The sequence below is a fragment of the Ailuropoda melanoleuca genome, chromosome 1, assembly GCF_002007445.2.
Source record: "Ailuropoda melanoleuca isolate Jingjing chromosome 1, ASM200744v2, whole genome shotgun sequence".
In the NCBI taxonomy this organism is placed as follows: Eukaryota; Metazoa; Chordata; class Mammalia; order Carnivora; family Ursidae; genus Ailuropoda; species Ailuropoda melanoleuca.
In genome coordinates this window covers 165263289-165280048 of record NC_048218.1, presented here as the reverse complement: position 1 = coordinate 165280048, position 16760 = coordinate 165263289, and the positions used below count along the sequence as shown (strand labels likewise).

Here is a 16760-nt window from a genome sequence, read left to right as displayed (position 1 = left end):
CTTGTCTCCAGACCTTGCCAAACATGCCTGGGGTGGGCAGGGTGTAAAATTGCCCACAGTTCAGAACCACTGTTCGAAAGTTCCTCCATAAATATTCTATAACTAATGAATATTGGCCCTACTGCCTTTTGGTAGTACCTACAGGCTTCTCGCCTGTCCTTTCTGCTTCAAACTTACTGCCATTTTTAGATCCCCTGACCTTACCCATGAATGACTCCCTCTGCCTCCCTCCCTTTAAAACCCAACTCAGTTCCCGTTCATCAGGGAACCTCCCAAATTAACCTTATCTGTACTCCCATTCTAATTTTGCATCATTTTGTTGCCCTCTGAACATCTGTAGGTGTATTTTTCATGTCACTATCTCTATATACTGGTACGGTCATTTTACACGGGTCTGTTTTCCTCTCCTGTCTGGCTCTGTTAGTCGAATTGTCTGAGCTGGATGCTTATCTTAGTGTCTTTTGTGTTATGCATGTCCGGGGCCTGCATTTATGTGTTCAGCACACATCCTAATGCACAGTGCTTATTTCCAGAGCACTGGGCTTACGATGTGTGGCGTCCAAGGACTGGTCCCCAAAGGAGCTTCCGTTTTGATGGGGTGTTTAAACAGATTTGCAAATATGTACCGCACAACAGATGGTACAGGTAGTTTATAGGCCAACGCCTTGGAGGATGGGTAGGATTTCCTTTGGTAAACAATTTTAAGCAAAAGGAATGGAGGTGTGTTTGCATAAACAGTTCCCTCCCAGCCTTGAAGAGAGGACTTCAGAGCCTCATCCTCCCTGCCTTTTCTTTTGTCACATAGCCTTACCCACCAGCAGCTGTCTTCTCTTCCAGATCCCTGCTTATTAAAGGCCCTTCCACTGACCAGGAGTGACATAGACACTCCTTTGTGCTCTTTCGTGTGGCGAACTCCTGGATCCATCGTCAGGTTCATTTCTGGGGAAAGCAGACATGTAGGTTTATGCGTATACACACACCTGCATGAAGGATTAAATGGGACCAGGTTTTGGCCTTACTCCTGTTTGAAAGAATTTTATTATGTAATCCTAGCACCCCGGTCTCCAGGGCTGCTGTATACAGAGGTACATGTTGTGCACTTCACAAGCATACTTGGTAGCCACGATGGTCTCTGGTCGGTCTCCTTGTCCCAGGTAATAAGGTGAGAGCTTGGGTGGGTAAATAACACTCTGTCACCATCAAAGAGTAGGGACTGATAGTGTCATAGATATCAGGCCTACACGTCTCCTACTTAGGGGAAAAACAGCTGTGACTCGGGGTTTTCAGTGACCTTAGGAATTTGACAGGTTGGTAAAGAGTTAGAAAGTATCCCAGTCGGAACTATTTCTAATAACGTGAACCCTCTGGCCATGCCAGAAACTGGGAAGGCTGCAACATGTCGTGTTTGTGTATGCATCGGCCTCCTGGAGCATTGTCCAAATGGTTGAATGAGGTTTATTCACTCACTTGTTAGGGGAAAGCTCCGGCTACAAATGTGAACATGAATGCTTTTTTTAATAGGTGGTGGTATTGTGCTGCACAGTGTCCCCGACTTTTAGATATTTAACTCATAAAGTTTACAGCAACACTTAAGTGCATCTGGATTTCACATTGAATTTGGGAAGGCAAGAATCTCACTGTAATTTCCACTGACTGCCCTGTAATGGAAATTATGGCTTGGGAAAAGTTTCAAATGACGTGTCTATAAACTAAGGAAAAGTTGATCCGTTCAAAGGCTGGTTATGTGCAATTGTAGGATTTTTTTTTTTGAAAGGACCATTTCCAATAAGAAATATTTATTTCAGCAGCTAAAGTAAACTAGCTGTGAGTTAAAAGTTGGTCTTTGTAAACTGTTGGTTCATCAAATTCAGTACTGAAAGTGGAGCGAACATTGAAATTGAACTATGCTGGGCTTTTAAGAAAGCTAGAAAGATTGTATGGAGTCCAACGTCACAGCTGGAAAGTAGTAATGGGTTGACTTCTGAGGATGAGCCACCTTTTGAATGGTCAGAATGCTGGCCTACTGGGACCCAGGATGCAGGTGTTTTGGTCCTAGCCCTGCCACCAACTGGGTTTGTGCTAAGAGCCATGTCCCTTCACCTCCCAAATCTGTTGCTCTGCTCCTGTCTCCGTATCTCCCTTCCCCACCATTGTTATTGTGTATCCCATTCATCTTCACGACTTTCCCTCAAATGTCCGATGATCCTTCCTTGACTGTTCTTTTTTTTTTTTTTAAGATTTTTTATTTATTTATTTGACAGAGATAGAGACAGCCAGTGAGAGAGGGAACACAAGCAGGGGGAGTGGGAGAGGAAGAAGCAGGCTCACAGCAAAGGAGCCTGATGTGGGGCTCAATCCCACAACGCTGGGATCACGCCCTGAGACGAAGGCAGACGCTTAACCACTGTGCCACCCAGGCGCCCCCTTCCTTGACTGTTCTTGGCTCATATTCAAGACCGAGGCAATGGAAGTCCCTGGATGGAGGCATGGAGGAGACTTGTTGACATGGACATAACTGTGGGTAGATCATTTAATCGGGATTGCCAGATGTCAGCCTCAGGTGGTGTCTCCTCTGCACCCACATCAGAGGAATCCTCTCCCTGGCTGCCAGTGTTCTTGGGAGCAGTGGAGTAGGCATATTTCTACTTTCATCCCCTTTTCAGCCCTGGTCTCTCCCTTCTTCCCCTATGCTGTGTTTGGTTTCCTCGTTCAGTGTCTCTGCTAATCAGCCGTTGAAACCATCTTCCCGTTTTCTGCTCTGAACTTCCCCTTCCTTGCCCTCCGCTCCCCCGGCACCTCCAAGCCGGAGCCTCTCTGGGCTTCCACAGAAAGTTCAGCTCCTGGCTCACGGGTCTCCCCAGCTGCAGCCACTCGTGGGTAGAGCTGCTGCTCCTCTCCAGGTCACCTTCCACTCCTGCAGGGCTTTTCCATCTTCCCAAATCCTGGCTGAAATCACTGGTCTGCTCACATCTCCCCTTCTCTCCCCGGGGAATTTTCTTTTGCTTTATTTCTACTTGAGTGGAGCCTAGGATGATGAAAGCAACCATGCCCTTGATCCATTTCCCATGTTCGACCAAAAGTTCCACTTTCTGGTCCTAAAAGATCGTATGCACTCAATAAGTGTGCATTCTTTTACACACAAGGCAGAGGTGAGAGAACATGAGACAGTTCCACACTTCTCAGGGGTGACGAAGGGGGGGAAAGGCTATATCTAGATGATTCCTCTGTGGGGACTGAAAAACAGGGAGGGTGCTGGCAGCGGAGTGGTGCAGAGAAGGGGATGTGGTGAATGCGGCCAAGGGTGTTGTGGAAGGCCACACTGAATAAACTAACACTCTGTGGTTTTAGGAGTTCAGCTATTAAGAGAAGACTGAGAACAGACCGTGCCCATTAATTATTAAGGAGTGAGTCCAAAGAAAAGTGGCATATCCAGCCCGGATCTTCAAAATCCTGCGTCTGACTGGGTGGGCCTTTGCCTCTCCAGGGTCTTCCAGTACAGCCAGTGGCCCCCTGCCTGCCCACCCACGTCCTCTCCCCCTCCCACTGTTGCTGTACATGCTGAGGAAAGAGCCTGGCATTGGGAGGATGCAGAATTTGAAGAAGGCCTTCTCGGGGGGACATTATCCCCACTTCCCCAGCTGCTGCCTCTCAGCCTACAAATAGCTCATCGCCAGTAGAGGCCTCGTTAGTCTCGTTGAGAGGTGGGACAGCTGGTTTTCCACTTTCTTAAATTTGTAAGTACTTCAGGTCTATAAAATCCCAACAGTGTAGGCTCGCTAAAGCATAGCCAAAGCCCATGAGCTTATTAATTAGCCTCTGTTAACCCAGCAAATGACCTTGATAGCCTTCATTTCGGCTTGAAGATAGTACAACAAAGGGCTCAGTGTGTGTCACAAATCCACTTAGTTGCCATTGGTTCCTAACGCCAGAGACAGCGGAGCTGAGGAGCAGGAGACTTCCTGACGGAACAGGGTGGCCTTTCCTTGGTCATGTTGCAGTCCCACTTCCTATTGAGAAGGGTCTGAAGGCTGTCCTTTTCCTTATTTCTCGCATCTGCTGTGCCTCCCCTCCCCCACCACTTGAGAAGTAGTGGGAGCTAATGCTGTGACATCAAGCCCTGGGCCATCCCGTTGGACCTGTAAAGCCAGCAGTCCCTAGGACCCTGTGAGTTACAGAAATCTTCCATTTTGTACCTGTGTCTAGTCGTTCCTGTACAACTGACCACTCAAGCTCTTAGCCTGAGGGAGCAGTGCCAGGAGAGGCACGTTGCCATCTATTTTAGAAGATGTGTTAGAAACTTCAGCAAGCTGATAGGTTTCTTATCACTGGGGTGTTGATAAATCTTAACATTTGAATTCCCTTAGCCTTCAGTCAACTTGAAATCTGTGAGCGTGCAGGGGGTGCCATGAGGCAGAAAACCAGCATCTCTCCATGCTTTTTTTTTTTTTTTTTGGCTATGCCCTGCCCTGCTGAAAAAGTTTGGGTGTATCTTCTTGTCACCACCTGGTGCTACAAAAGCGGTAGAGTGCCGTTCTGTGTGGCCACAGACAGCCACATGACCGAAAGGCTTGCCGCCTTGCCAGGTGCCAGTTCAAGGAGCATCCTGCGGCTGTGAAAAAAAATCAAGTGTTCCTGTCCCACAGACCATTGACCGAGGCGGATTCTGTCTCTGGGCCGCGGTAGCTGATGTTCCAGTTTCAGGTTTTTACTGGCACCGTAAACAAACACGCGAGAGAACTGTCTGGGAGACTGTGGGCTCTGGCCATTGCCATTCAGATCCCATTTCTTCCTGTAGCAGCTTATCCTATGTAGAAAATGTCTCCGTGACGTGGCACATGGTAGAAGGAAGTTGTTTTTATGTAATTCAGTAATATCCAGTGGATAGCGTTACTCTCTCCAGCTCGCTCTGACAGTGGACGCTCCGTGTTCCTGAGGAGCACGTCACTGTCCTGCTGTGAAAATCCTCGTCTCTTGTTGCCCTAATCCTTTCCTGTAGAGTTTCTAGCAGCAGGCAGTCCCTTTTCTGTCAGGGAGGGAGAAATAATAAAGGCAGCTATTCTACTTTTACTGAATGTGAAGTGCTCAGCGGCGTCATTAAATCCATAAAATGGTGAGTCATCACGGCACACCAGTCAGCCAGGAAGCGAGTGACAGGGCTGATGTTTATTTGCGACTAGCAGCTGATGCTGTTCTCCGGTAGCACTTCTGTAGACCTCTTCTGTTTGTGGGCCCAAGCGCCTGATTTCATTTTTAAGAACTCGAAGCTTTAATGAATGTTCTCAAGGTTGCCCAAGGAAACACTTAATCTGAAAAAGATGTTGAAATCCTGGTGGATGTCTGTCTGGAAGTCCTGCTTTCTTGTGGTTGCCAGGGTTGACATTCTAGAAAAAGAGAATCTTGCTTGCGGTGCTGCCAGATGGTCTTTTTGTCATGGAGAGGGTGGTATTTGGAAGCTTCTGGAAGTCCATTTCGCCACTAATCATTTGAGGGTATGTGAGCTTAAGTCTAGCATAGGTTATAGAAAGTGGTGAAACAAAGTAGGAAAACAATATTTCAATATCTTGCTTTGTGGCTAGAATGCAGACATTGTTTGGGAAAAATCACAGGGTGTAATTTGTGTGAATGTCAGTGGCCAATACCATTCATTTGAGCATCCGAGAACTAAAGGATTTTATGTAAGGTACTTCTTCCCCAGAGAGTGTGTGAAGAGGAAAAGAATAATATAAATGTATGTTGGTGTGTATACCTACTCACACACCTAGTAAAAGAAAAGTAAAAGGGTTAGCTTAGAGAAGCAGTATTTAAAATAGTTGAGAACTTCCGTAACTTGGAAACAAAGGAAAGCTTCAGAGGATGATTTGCAGGAAAACAGACTGAGTGTCAATTACAAGAATAAAGGCAACAGTGGAAGATATAAAAATGTTTATTGGCCTCCTAACTCTTCCCCTTTAAACACACACTTTAGACTCAGAATTGTGCTCTTTTCTTTCAAAATAATACACCTTCTGTAATCATGCACCAGATGGCTCTGAAGGAATGGGTTTTAGTGAATCAAGTTCAAGCCCTTGTCTCAAAAGCTAAGCGCTTCCATCATCTGGCGCTCCACTCGAGGTCAAAGTGTCTTGTGATCGTTTGAGGAAATTTCCACATAGACCCGTGCAATCTTTGCCTTGTTCATTCTTATCTTCCTCTTCATTTTCATGGTTTTTATTTCCAATCTCTTGTTTCTTACCTCATTAAGCACCTGCAAAGACCTTGCAGGATTGGTGTGTCAGTCACCATTTGCACACATGGCCTGTCCCGCATTCCAGTGGACCATTTTGGGGATAAAACACCTTTCCCTGGTGAGCGTTTTTCTATTGACTCCTCTGTAGCGGACACAGGGCGAGAGCACCGAGCGTTCCTCAGAAACACAGATATACTGTGAGGTCGTAGCCAACTTAGAAGAGTGTGAGGAAAGGTTGTATTTGAAAACTAAGTTTCCCTTGAAGAGTGGTTTCCAGTATGTGGAGAACCATGGGTTGATTCTGCAGGCTAGTGATTACAAACAGCCTCGGTTGCATATGTAATCATTGTAGGAGGGAGAGGAAATGCTGAATTACTGATCCGTTCTCACTCGCGCTGCCAAAACCTTGAGACCCGACTTGATGGAGCCATTCAGAGAATCATTGTCTCTTGTTTCAGAATTTGGCTTTCAAGGGCCTGCAATGGCAAAGACCCAGGAAGCAGATTTCTGAATAGTAGGTCTCTGAAATTCTTGGCATAGGAGAAACAATAAAGTGAACATGAGATTCTTAAGTTTAACACCAAGAATAAAATTGCCACTACCGCCTAGTTTTAGTCTGGGAGTCAAAAGCGTTGTAAATTGATTTTTATGCTATCATTTTTGCCACCCGTGCTCTCTGCCACTGTGCCTGCCCACCCCACCCCCGCTCCCCTCACCTGTTAATGTGCTTTGGAGTTAGTGTATCTTACATTGACCACGTGCAGTAAACGCTTCCTGTACAAAGGTGCTTGAAACAACATCTGTCATTACATCAAAGAAGGTGTTATTGCCAAGTGCAGCTGGAAGAGTTCTAATAATGAGATGGTTTTAAATGAGGTTATAATGAAAAGAAATCTGTGTGAAATGCCTGAGCCTTTTTCTAGGAAAATGAAAACGTGTGCGGTTCTCCCTTTATAGTCTTATTATATAAACATTGCTTTTGCATGTGTTTAGTGCAGTCATTGTTCTATGTGAGAAGCTTGAGAATGCATTTCTGGTTGTGAAAAGTGCATTTTGTGTGTGTGCCATGTTGGAGAGGTACCATTACAGAAGGTTGCTATGGTATTGAATCCCCTCTCTTCAGGGGGGAAAGCCCCTCTGATGAATGTGGTGTTTGTGGATTCTGAACCAGCATGAGAATTCCTGACTGAGAGTCTAGAAAAAGTTATAATAAACTCATTATACAATTAAAAAGAAGAGCTGTCCTCCAGAATGTGAATCCAAACCCAGAAAAGTGTTCAGTGAGCAAGAACAATACTCAGTAGGTTTTCAAATTGATGGAGCTTTCCAATGGCAACTAATTTGTTCCAGCATTCAAGTGAGCATAATTAACAGAGACTTTCTTTCTTAGGCCGATTACTCTCCAAAAACCATGCCAACATTGTAACTGTAAGCAGTGAAAACCAATATTTATGAGGGGGATTGTGCAAGAGTTTGTGTGACAGATGGACATTTTATCACTGTTGATGTTTGGAATTCCCTTGAAAAGTAATGTAATATCTTGTTATTTATGAATGAATGAACAAATGATGGTGCTTTGCTGCCTGGGTTTTCTTTAAAAAGAGGAATGTTAAATCTTTTTCTCTGTTTAGCCCCCTATTTCGCTGGTAGGCACCCTCATATATTCTAATGCAAAAGCTGAAAAATCATAATTGTGTTTTTATTACAGATACAGATCCACGTGTTTTAGAAAAACAAGAATTACAGCAGCCAACCTACGTTGCCCTCAGTTACATTAATAGGTAAGCCATTTTCAGAATTTATAGCAACCTCCTATCTGCCACAGGTTCATTTTTTAAGTGTATCTTTTTAACATAGTAGGAAAAATTGTTTTCGGTCTTAAAATATTTACTGGAGATTATTTAACATCCACCTCTATACAGAATTTTTCTTGTTTCTCTGTTGCACAGATGTGGGATTGTAGTTCTCTGTGCATATGGCTGAAAACATGACTGATTTATAAGCTCATTCTGGAAGTATTTTGTATGCAGAGTTAGAATATGCTCTTTTGACTTCATAGGGCAGTTTGAGAGATTAATGGATTTATGTTTGAGTGAAACTTTTAAACCCTGGGGTGAAGAAGTACTTTATGAATTCAGAACATTGTTGGAATATCAGAATATATCAGGATGTAACAAATTGAAATAATTTAATATCAGAAAGTTATTTAATAGCTCATTTTTAGTAAAAAAAAAAAACAAAAAACCATTCTCAGCAACCAACCCCATCTGTGCAGAGTAACATGAGTTTTTACTGAAACTGATCGTGTGAGCATGACTTGAGAGAACACTTAGAACTTGATCTATCAGGTCTAAAAGAGGACTTGGTGTTTCAGCCAACTTAATTAAGGAGACCGTGATTTCTGGAGACAACCTAAAATCAACTTATGTTAAGAAAACACACACCCCCGAAGAGAAGAAGGCAAAGCAAAAGCAAGACTGGGTTTTAATGAGAATGAAAAACTCTGCTCATAATTCAGTGCATGAATTTCTGTCAACTGTCCCCCCCCTTTTTTTTTTAATACGAGGTGAAGAGTAGGTTTCCGTCTCTTGGTACCAGAGCTGAGGTTCAGGGTCTGAAGTAGAAAACTGGGAATGAATTATCTGTACTGTTGCATTTCAAGGCATTTTTGGGGAAAACTTACTTAAATCTTTAGAGAGCTTTGAGTTGGAGTGGCCTTATTCCATTTCAAGTTCTTTTATACAGCATGTTTTTAAAATGATTCAGTAACATAAACCTCTATCTGCATATTGACTCTGGATTTCCTGCTTACCAGCCTTGCTGGGAAGTGAGGTATAATGTCTGCAGGGTCTCATTGCCCAACATTTTTGAAATATTTTAAGTAGAACACCCTCAAAATCATATCAGATACAAACGAAGGAGTACGTGCTTACCCGGGTTTTCTCACAAAACTGGTTTCCAGTGATTAACGTGGGTTTTGAAAAGTCTTTATACATTAGAATTGTGTATGTGATATGTTAATTAGCCTACTAATATTGGGCAAGAGGATCAGTAGGCTTATAGATTAACTGTGGCATTGAATAGGACTTTTTAGTAGCACAGCTATTTTGTTTCAGGTAAAATGTTGCCTATGTGTATACAAATCCCTATAATACCAAACCTTATTGCAATAAGAATCTGAGATTTTCACGTTCTGTCGTCTTCATATTGTCAGCCATGTTGGCAGCAGGCGTTCTACTCACCAAAGAAATACTCTGCCAGGTGTGACTTGGGACTACAAAAGAAGGCAAAGAATAGGGACAAGGGTCACATACAAAAAAACCACTCGAGAACTTGGATCAAGTATGATAGTTTGGCGTAAACTGTGCAGTAGGATAAGCCTGAATCTGAGTCTTGGCATAGGAAAAACAGCAAGGTGAGGGACGCCTGGGTGGCTCAGTCGTTAAGCATCTGCCTTTGGCTCAGGGTGTGATCCCGATGTTCTGGGATCGAGCCCCACATTAGGCTCCTACGCTGGGAGCCTGCTTCTCCCTCTCCCACTCCCTCTGCTTGTGTTCCCTCTCTCACTGACTGTCTCTCTCTCTCTGTCAAATAAATAAAGTCTTAAACAAAAAAACAAAAAAACCCAAGGTGAACATGCAATTCTTAACTCCTCATTCACCATGTCCTGTCCCAGATGACACAGGGTAGACCTACGAGGGGATGGATAGGTTTGCTGCTGATCTTTAGGTGAAGAGAAGGATTGTATATGGAGAGTTGCCCAGGTTACTAACAGCCTTTCTCACTTGAGATCCCTTTGTGGACAGTGTCACATTGGTAACATAGTTCTTAACACGTGATGCACACTCTGGGTATTTGTAGGTGATGGATAAACACCTAGTAAATGAGAGGGCTGAGCCACGGCTAGCTGTGAGGAGGAAGCCAAGTCTGGCCACAGGGAGAGAGAGAGGCTAAAAGGAGTCTTAGGGCCGGCCCTTCGACATAGAAGGGAAACCTTGAAATTCACATGAAGCCAGTACAAGATTCAAGAAGAGAGTAATAAGGGTTAGGGAACTGGAGAGAAAATGAGCTTGACAGCAATACCTTAATACAGCAGAAAAGAGTACTATTAAAAAAAAAAAAAGTTGAACAAATAAAATTTTTTTTTCTCCAACCTCAGGGGGAAAATAGTCTAATTTTGCTGAGCAGTAAAGATGGAAAGAGAACATTTCTCTGGTCATATATCTGTTTATACAACTCCAATGTACTTTTGGACATCTCAAAATTGAGATGAAACTTTCGTTGGCAAGAACGTTGCCAAACACTGAAAGCAACAGAGTTTGGGTCCTTAAAATGGAGCTAACTTTTTGGATTCTAAAAAGAAAAGAACTGAGTGGAAATTGGATCCTTTATTTATACCTATTTTAAATTGCTTTACTCTCTTGAACATAATGTGTTGAACAACCCTTTAATTCCTTGAAAACCGGGTCTGTTACGACACCTGAGCAAATTTTAAAATATAAATAGTTTAATGAGAATGAGAGAGACTGAATTAGTGAGGGTTATGGGAACAGCTTGGGACGGGGGAGATGGATATAAACTTTAAGGGTAGGGAGGAAGCTCTGTTAATTTTGTGATGTGAGGAACAATGATAAGTCCATGTAATGGGAAATTTAATTAGAGTCTGTATAATATTCATATACCTGGGAAGTATAAAGGTCAAGGAGAAAGGCTACAAGATTTTGAATGAGAGAGAATATAGAAGAAATAGTAGGGGCACCTGGGTGGCTTAGTCGGTTGAGTGTCTGCCTTTGGCTCAGGTCATGGGGGTCCTGGGATCGAGCTCCGTGTTGGGCTCCCTGCTTAGCAGGGAGTCGCTTCTCCCTGTCCCTTTGCCTCCTCCCCCTGCTCATGCTCTGTCTCTCTCCTCAAATAAAATCTTAAAAAAAAAAAAATACTAGAAAGAGCTAACGTAACACTTATGCTTTGAGCTCTATGCTAAACATTTTTTTACATTGCGTATTTCAGTCTTCACAATCATCATATGGGGAGGGGTACTATGATGATCTCCCCCGACAGGTAGGTGCGGAAGTTCCTTGTCATAGGTCCCCAGGTGGTATGCAGGGGATTATTGGGTTCAAAACCTACATTATTAGGCTCCAAAATCTGGGTTCCTAATCACTGTACACCCTGATTTGTTGGGATATCGGAGAGCAACAAACTGGTTTAGAAAAGTAAGAGGGAAATTTGGAACACTAATGTTAGAAAAATATGGTAGGACAGCTGGGCAGAGGGGACGCAGAGAGACCTAAAGATCAGAGTATATCGCCATGCCATAGATAGCTGGAGGGTGGCAACCTAATAAAAACAGTAGGAGACAGCAGGAGCTATACCTGCCATAAGAGGGGCAATCGGTAACTCCTAAATGACGCATTGCTACCCGGAGAGCAAGTTGAGTGTGCCAGGCACACGTAGCGGAGCAGCTGTCTTCCACTCAGTCTCACCAATAGGCGAGTGATGGGTGAGCTACAGGGTGAAGTCAGGCGAGTCTCCATTAAAAGGCTGGTGGGAACCACTGGCCTGTACCTGCGGGGTTTCCTTCAGGTGACTGATGTCCCTTCAAGGCAGCCACCTGAACCACAAGATAGCTTATTAGTAACTTGTGACTCCCCAAAATGGGTAACTGAGATAACCTAAAGACCTAGTAACCTACATGGCCATGACTGCTAGTTGTACTGTCTTTGCTACAAAATGTTTTTCTTAATTTAGAAATTTCATTTTAACATCAGTTTTTCAAATATATATATCCTTTTGGGGTAAGCTGTAAAGGCGTATCCTGCCTAGGCACAAATTGGTACCTTTCTGGCAGTCCGTTGCTCGTCATTTACTACGTAATAAAGATGTAGTCTTTTCTCATACCTGAACTACCGCTGTACTCAAATTCTCTGTAAGACTGCACTGCCACAACAGTGAGGTTTGACCTCCTCTGAAAATGGATTTGTAGTTAGCTTCGTGTTGCTATTAAATAGCAAATTCTAAAATGGGTTTCCTAGGACAGCAATTCCAAGGGGTATTGTCGTGTGTCTGTGTCTATCTGTCTGTCTGTCTCACACACCTCATTCACTCGCAAACGATTCTGTGGTCAATTAAGTTGGGGAAATTCTGAGTGAGATAAAACGGGTTTCTTTACTGTAGGATTTATCAGATCTTTTCCTTTGCTGCTATGCATGTTAAGTCTCCAAGAGAAAATCTATTTCTCATAGGGACCTGATCCCGGAGCATTTTTTTCTTGAAGCATCTGATGGGACTAGTTCTGCATATCCGGCAGGGGATTGCTAGAATTATACCACTTTCACCTATATCCTTAGCTTCCCCAAGGAACCTTGAAGCCTTTTATTCAGGAAAGCTTTCTATTCTTTTTCTGATTCAAAATTCAGAGCACTACTTTCTTCCTCATGGTCAACGGGGACAAAGGAGAAAATTGTGCCCTTACATGGTAACTCAACTTGTTTTGTGCCTCATTTATTTATTTTGAGTGACTGGGGGAGGGGAATGCGGGGTGGGGGTGAAGAGTATCTTAAGCAGACTCCCTGCCAAGTGCAGAGCTCAATCTCAGGACCCTGAGATCATGACTTGAGCCGAAACCAAGAGTCTGACGCTTAACCGACTGCGCTACCAGGCGCCCCTTCTTGTGCCTCTTTTTATTTACTTAAGAAAACATTTTTTTAAAGATTTTTATTTATTTGAGAGGGGGAGAGAGAGAGATTGAGAATGCGCATGATTAGGGGAGAGCGGCAGAGGGAGAAGGAGAAGCAGACACTCTGCTGAGTAGGCAGCCTGACCCCAGGACCCTGAGATCATGACCTGAGCTGAAGACCGATGCTTCACCGACTGAGCCACCAAAGCCTCCCTTCTTGCCTCTTTTAATAGTGATCCCTTTACTTCTCACAGCCTTCCCAGATACCGAGTTGGCCTCTATTAAAATAAAGCTTACATTTTCTTAGAAATTATCACAATTTATTCCCCCATCTCCAATGTAATTCTCTTCTATCTTTGAGAAATAGAACAAGGCAGTGGTTCTAAGTGTAGGAGGAGTGGGGCGCCTGACTGGTTCAGTCGGTGGAGCATACCGCCCTTGATCTTGGGGTTATAAGTTCAAGCTTCACGTTGGGTGTAGAGATTACTTAAAAATCTTAAATAATAATAATAATATGGGAGGAGTCAGACTACTTAGGTTTGAGTCCTGTCTCTTTTGTTCATGAGCTTTGTGAGCAAGTTGACAAGTCTCAGCCTCAGGTTCCTCCTCTCTTATGACACTTTCCTTGAGTATTCATGCATAGAAGGCACATGCAACTGTGTTTATGTCCTAGTGTTATATAGGAATAGGTCTTTTTATTTATTTTTTTTTTATATTCTCATGCAAGTTAGCCTTTTCTCTATCAAGTCAGTAATGAGAGGAACAACTGCAGAGGGGAAGCATTGCTTTGGGGGGGGAACCTGAACAACCCCCACCAGGAAATAAGCTCCATGAGGGCAGGGACATTTTCTGTCCCCCACAACAGTTTCCCCAGTCCCGGAACAGTGTCTGGCACCTAGTAGACTCTCAATATTGATTGAATGAGTGAGTGCATGAATGCATTGTGAATTTGTGTCTGAGTCCAAGAGAGTGAATAAATGGAGGATTCCAGGAACTCTAGGGATGCTTCTGTGAGAAATCAGGAGCCTATGGTACTCACTTGCATTGAGAGGGCCACATGATAAAAATGGAATGTTGTACTTTTATTCAGCATTCATATGGAATGCAGAACTGTTGAGGTCTACTAAGTGGTGGCCATCACTAGTTTTCCTGCCATAAACAACTGAACGAGTTTACGAGATAACAGTTTGTAGGCTCTGCATAATCAGCAGGCAGTAAAGACTGGTCCCTGAGAGACAGGAAACATGAGGTGAACCCTCTGATCACCTGGCTCACCCCGAGGACAATCTCCTCACTGCAGTGGAGCACGTTAGAACCTAAGCGCAGCACAACAGTCCCACAGTCCTGAGGAGATAGGTCAGTGGTTACCATCCTGCCCTTTTAACTGAGATATTAGAAATAAGAACTTTGTCCTAGAGTGTAACCTGCTTTAGAGCCACTCTAACACCTAAAAGCAAGCCTCTGTATGATCTTCAGAGGAAAGGTTGGAGGGGATTCCTGACAGGTCAGATATTCTTGGGAAACACTTTGGGCTTTCCACAGATTTGTCCTAAGAAGATATAAATCTAGGTCTATACAGGTTCAATATAATCAGCCTGAAATTGAACTGCCTGCTAGAACAAAAATCAATAGTCTTTGTAGGAATAAATCCGATATGACAATATCTAATATGCAGTAAAAAATGACTAGACATGGACAGGAAAATCTTATCCTTAGACAAGGGAAAAAAGCAATCAATAGAGAACCTCCCTAACATCTGACATGGCCCAGATGTTAGTTTTAGGAAACAAAGACTTGAAAGCAATCATTGTAAATGTGTTCAAGAACTCGAAGGAAAAATACACTAAATAAGAGGTTGTTCTGAATGAAAATAAAATCAGTCTGGATGCTTTTTTTTTTTAATCCTACCAGAGTATAAACTGCTTAATGAAAGCTTTCTTCCTTTTTCCCCACTTTTATTCCCACTCCAAACCTCACCTAATTCCCCCAGACCATCACCCTGGCTGTTTCAGTTGGACTCATTTTTGCCAGATTATAGTCCGTCATAGCCTCATAAAGAAAGGCTGTACTTAGCCAAGTGTGCACTGACCTTCTATTTTATACAAACAAGATTGAAACACTTGATTTTTTTTTTTTTAAATCTAAAGGCAGTAGGTTTTGTTTTGGGTTTTGTTTTTTTTATTTGTTTGTTTTTTATGAAACCACCTGTTTGTGGTCTTCTGAGAGCAGTCTGCATTTATTATATAATACAAGACATGCTTTCCTATTTCCCTCCTTTGTCCACCAGATCTGAAGTTCTATGTGTCCTAGCCCCGTACTGAAGTTTGTGGCCTAATTTATGCCATAAACATGTTGCATGCTGTTAATCTCAAACACCAGACGTTGTGCTACCATTTTCTTAACCTGTGTTTTTTATGAACATCAGTTGAAACAAAGCTGAGATGGCTGCCTGCCAGATTTTCCTTGTAATATCTCTAACCTGATTTGGCTTGCTCATTGTGTTTTGCAAAAACCATGTACTCTCAAGGGACACTGGGAAGCTGGAAAGAACCCTTATGTGACATTTTGGCTTGCTTCAGCAGAATTAGCTTGCGCTGCTGGCATAAAACACATGGTGAGAGAGGGGAGTCTTGGCAGAACTTGGTGATATGATTTGCTTGCTAAGCTCCGGGCTTCTTGGATAACTAACTTTTGTTATCTAGTTTGTTCTTAGGGCAATCGGTGTTTTATTTTTATTTTATTTTTTTTAAAGATTATTTATTTATTTATTTGACAGAGATAGACAGCCAGTGAGAGAGGGAACACAAGCAGGGGGAGTGGGAGAGGAAGAAGCAGGCTCATAGCGGAGGAGCCCGATGTGGGACTCGATCCCATAACGCCGGGATCACGCCCTGAGCCGAAGGCAGACGCCTAACGACTGCGCTACCCCGGCGCCCTGCAATCAGTGTTTTAAAGCAGGTTGCTTATACAGCTCCCCATTAGGCCATTTTTTTAGTCTTTCTTGTGTCCACCATCAGTATTTATGACTGATCTTTTTTTTTAATTGCAGTGTAGTTAACACACAGTGCTATATTAGTTTCAGGTGTACAGTATAGTGATGCAACAATTGTATACATCACCCAGTGCTCATCACAAGTTCACTCTTAATCCCCATCATCTGTTTCACCCCCACCAGCTGCCTCCCCTCTGGTAACCATCAGCCCTCCATATTTAAGAGTCTCATCTTTGGTTTGTCCCTCTTTTTTCTTTGTTCATTTGTTTCTTAAATTCCACATATGAGTGAAATCATATGGTATTTGTCTTTCTCTGACTGATTTCACTTAGCATTATATTCTCTAGATCCATCCATGTTGTTGGAATTGGCAAGATTTCATTCTTTTCATGGCTGAGTAATGTTCCATTGTGGACACTTGGGCTGCTTATGGAATTTGTCTATTGTAAATAATGCCACAATAAACCTAGAGGTGTACGTATCAAATGTATGTATGTATTCAAATTAGTGTGTGTGTGTGTGTATATGTGCACACACATATACACACACACACACACACATATATATACATAAACTTTTTTGGGGCAGCATATACCCAGTAGTAGAATGACTGGATCATATGGTAATTCTATTTTACATTTTTTGAGGAACCTCATACTGTTTTCCACAGTGGTTATAGATATTCTTTATCAGATATGTCATTTGCAAATTTTTTTTCCAATTCAGTAAGTTTTCTTTTAGTTTTGTTGATTATTTCCTTTGCTGTGCAGAAGCTTTTTATTTTGATGTAGTTGTGTTTTTTTGTTTTTTTGTTTTTTTGTTTTTTTTTAAAGATTTCATTTATTTATTCGACAGAGATAGAGACA

General features: G+C 42.8%; 1 protein-coding gene across 1 annotated transcript in view; it reads left to right on the top strand.

Moving 5' to 3' along the window:
• Positions 1-16760, top strand: part of JAZF1 (JAZF zinc finger 1) — a 213089-nt gene that overhangs the window by 66970 nt on the left and 129359 nt on the right. Inside the window, exon 3 of the mRNA XM_034644258.1 lies at positions 7935-8007. Within this exon, the coding sequence (XP_034500149.1) occupies positions 7935-8007 (73 nt within the window). The remainder of the gene's footprint in view (positions 1-7934; positions 8008-16760) is intronic.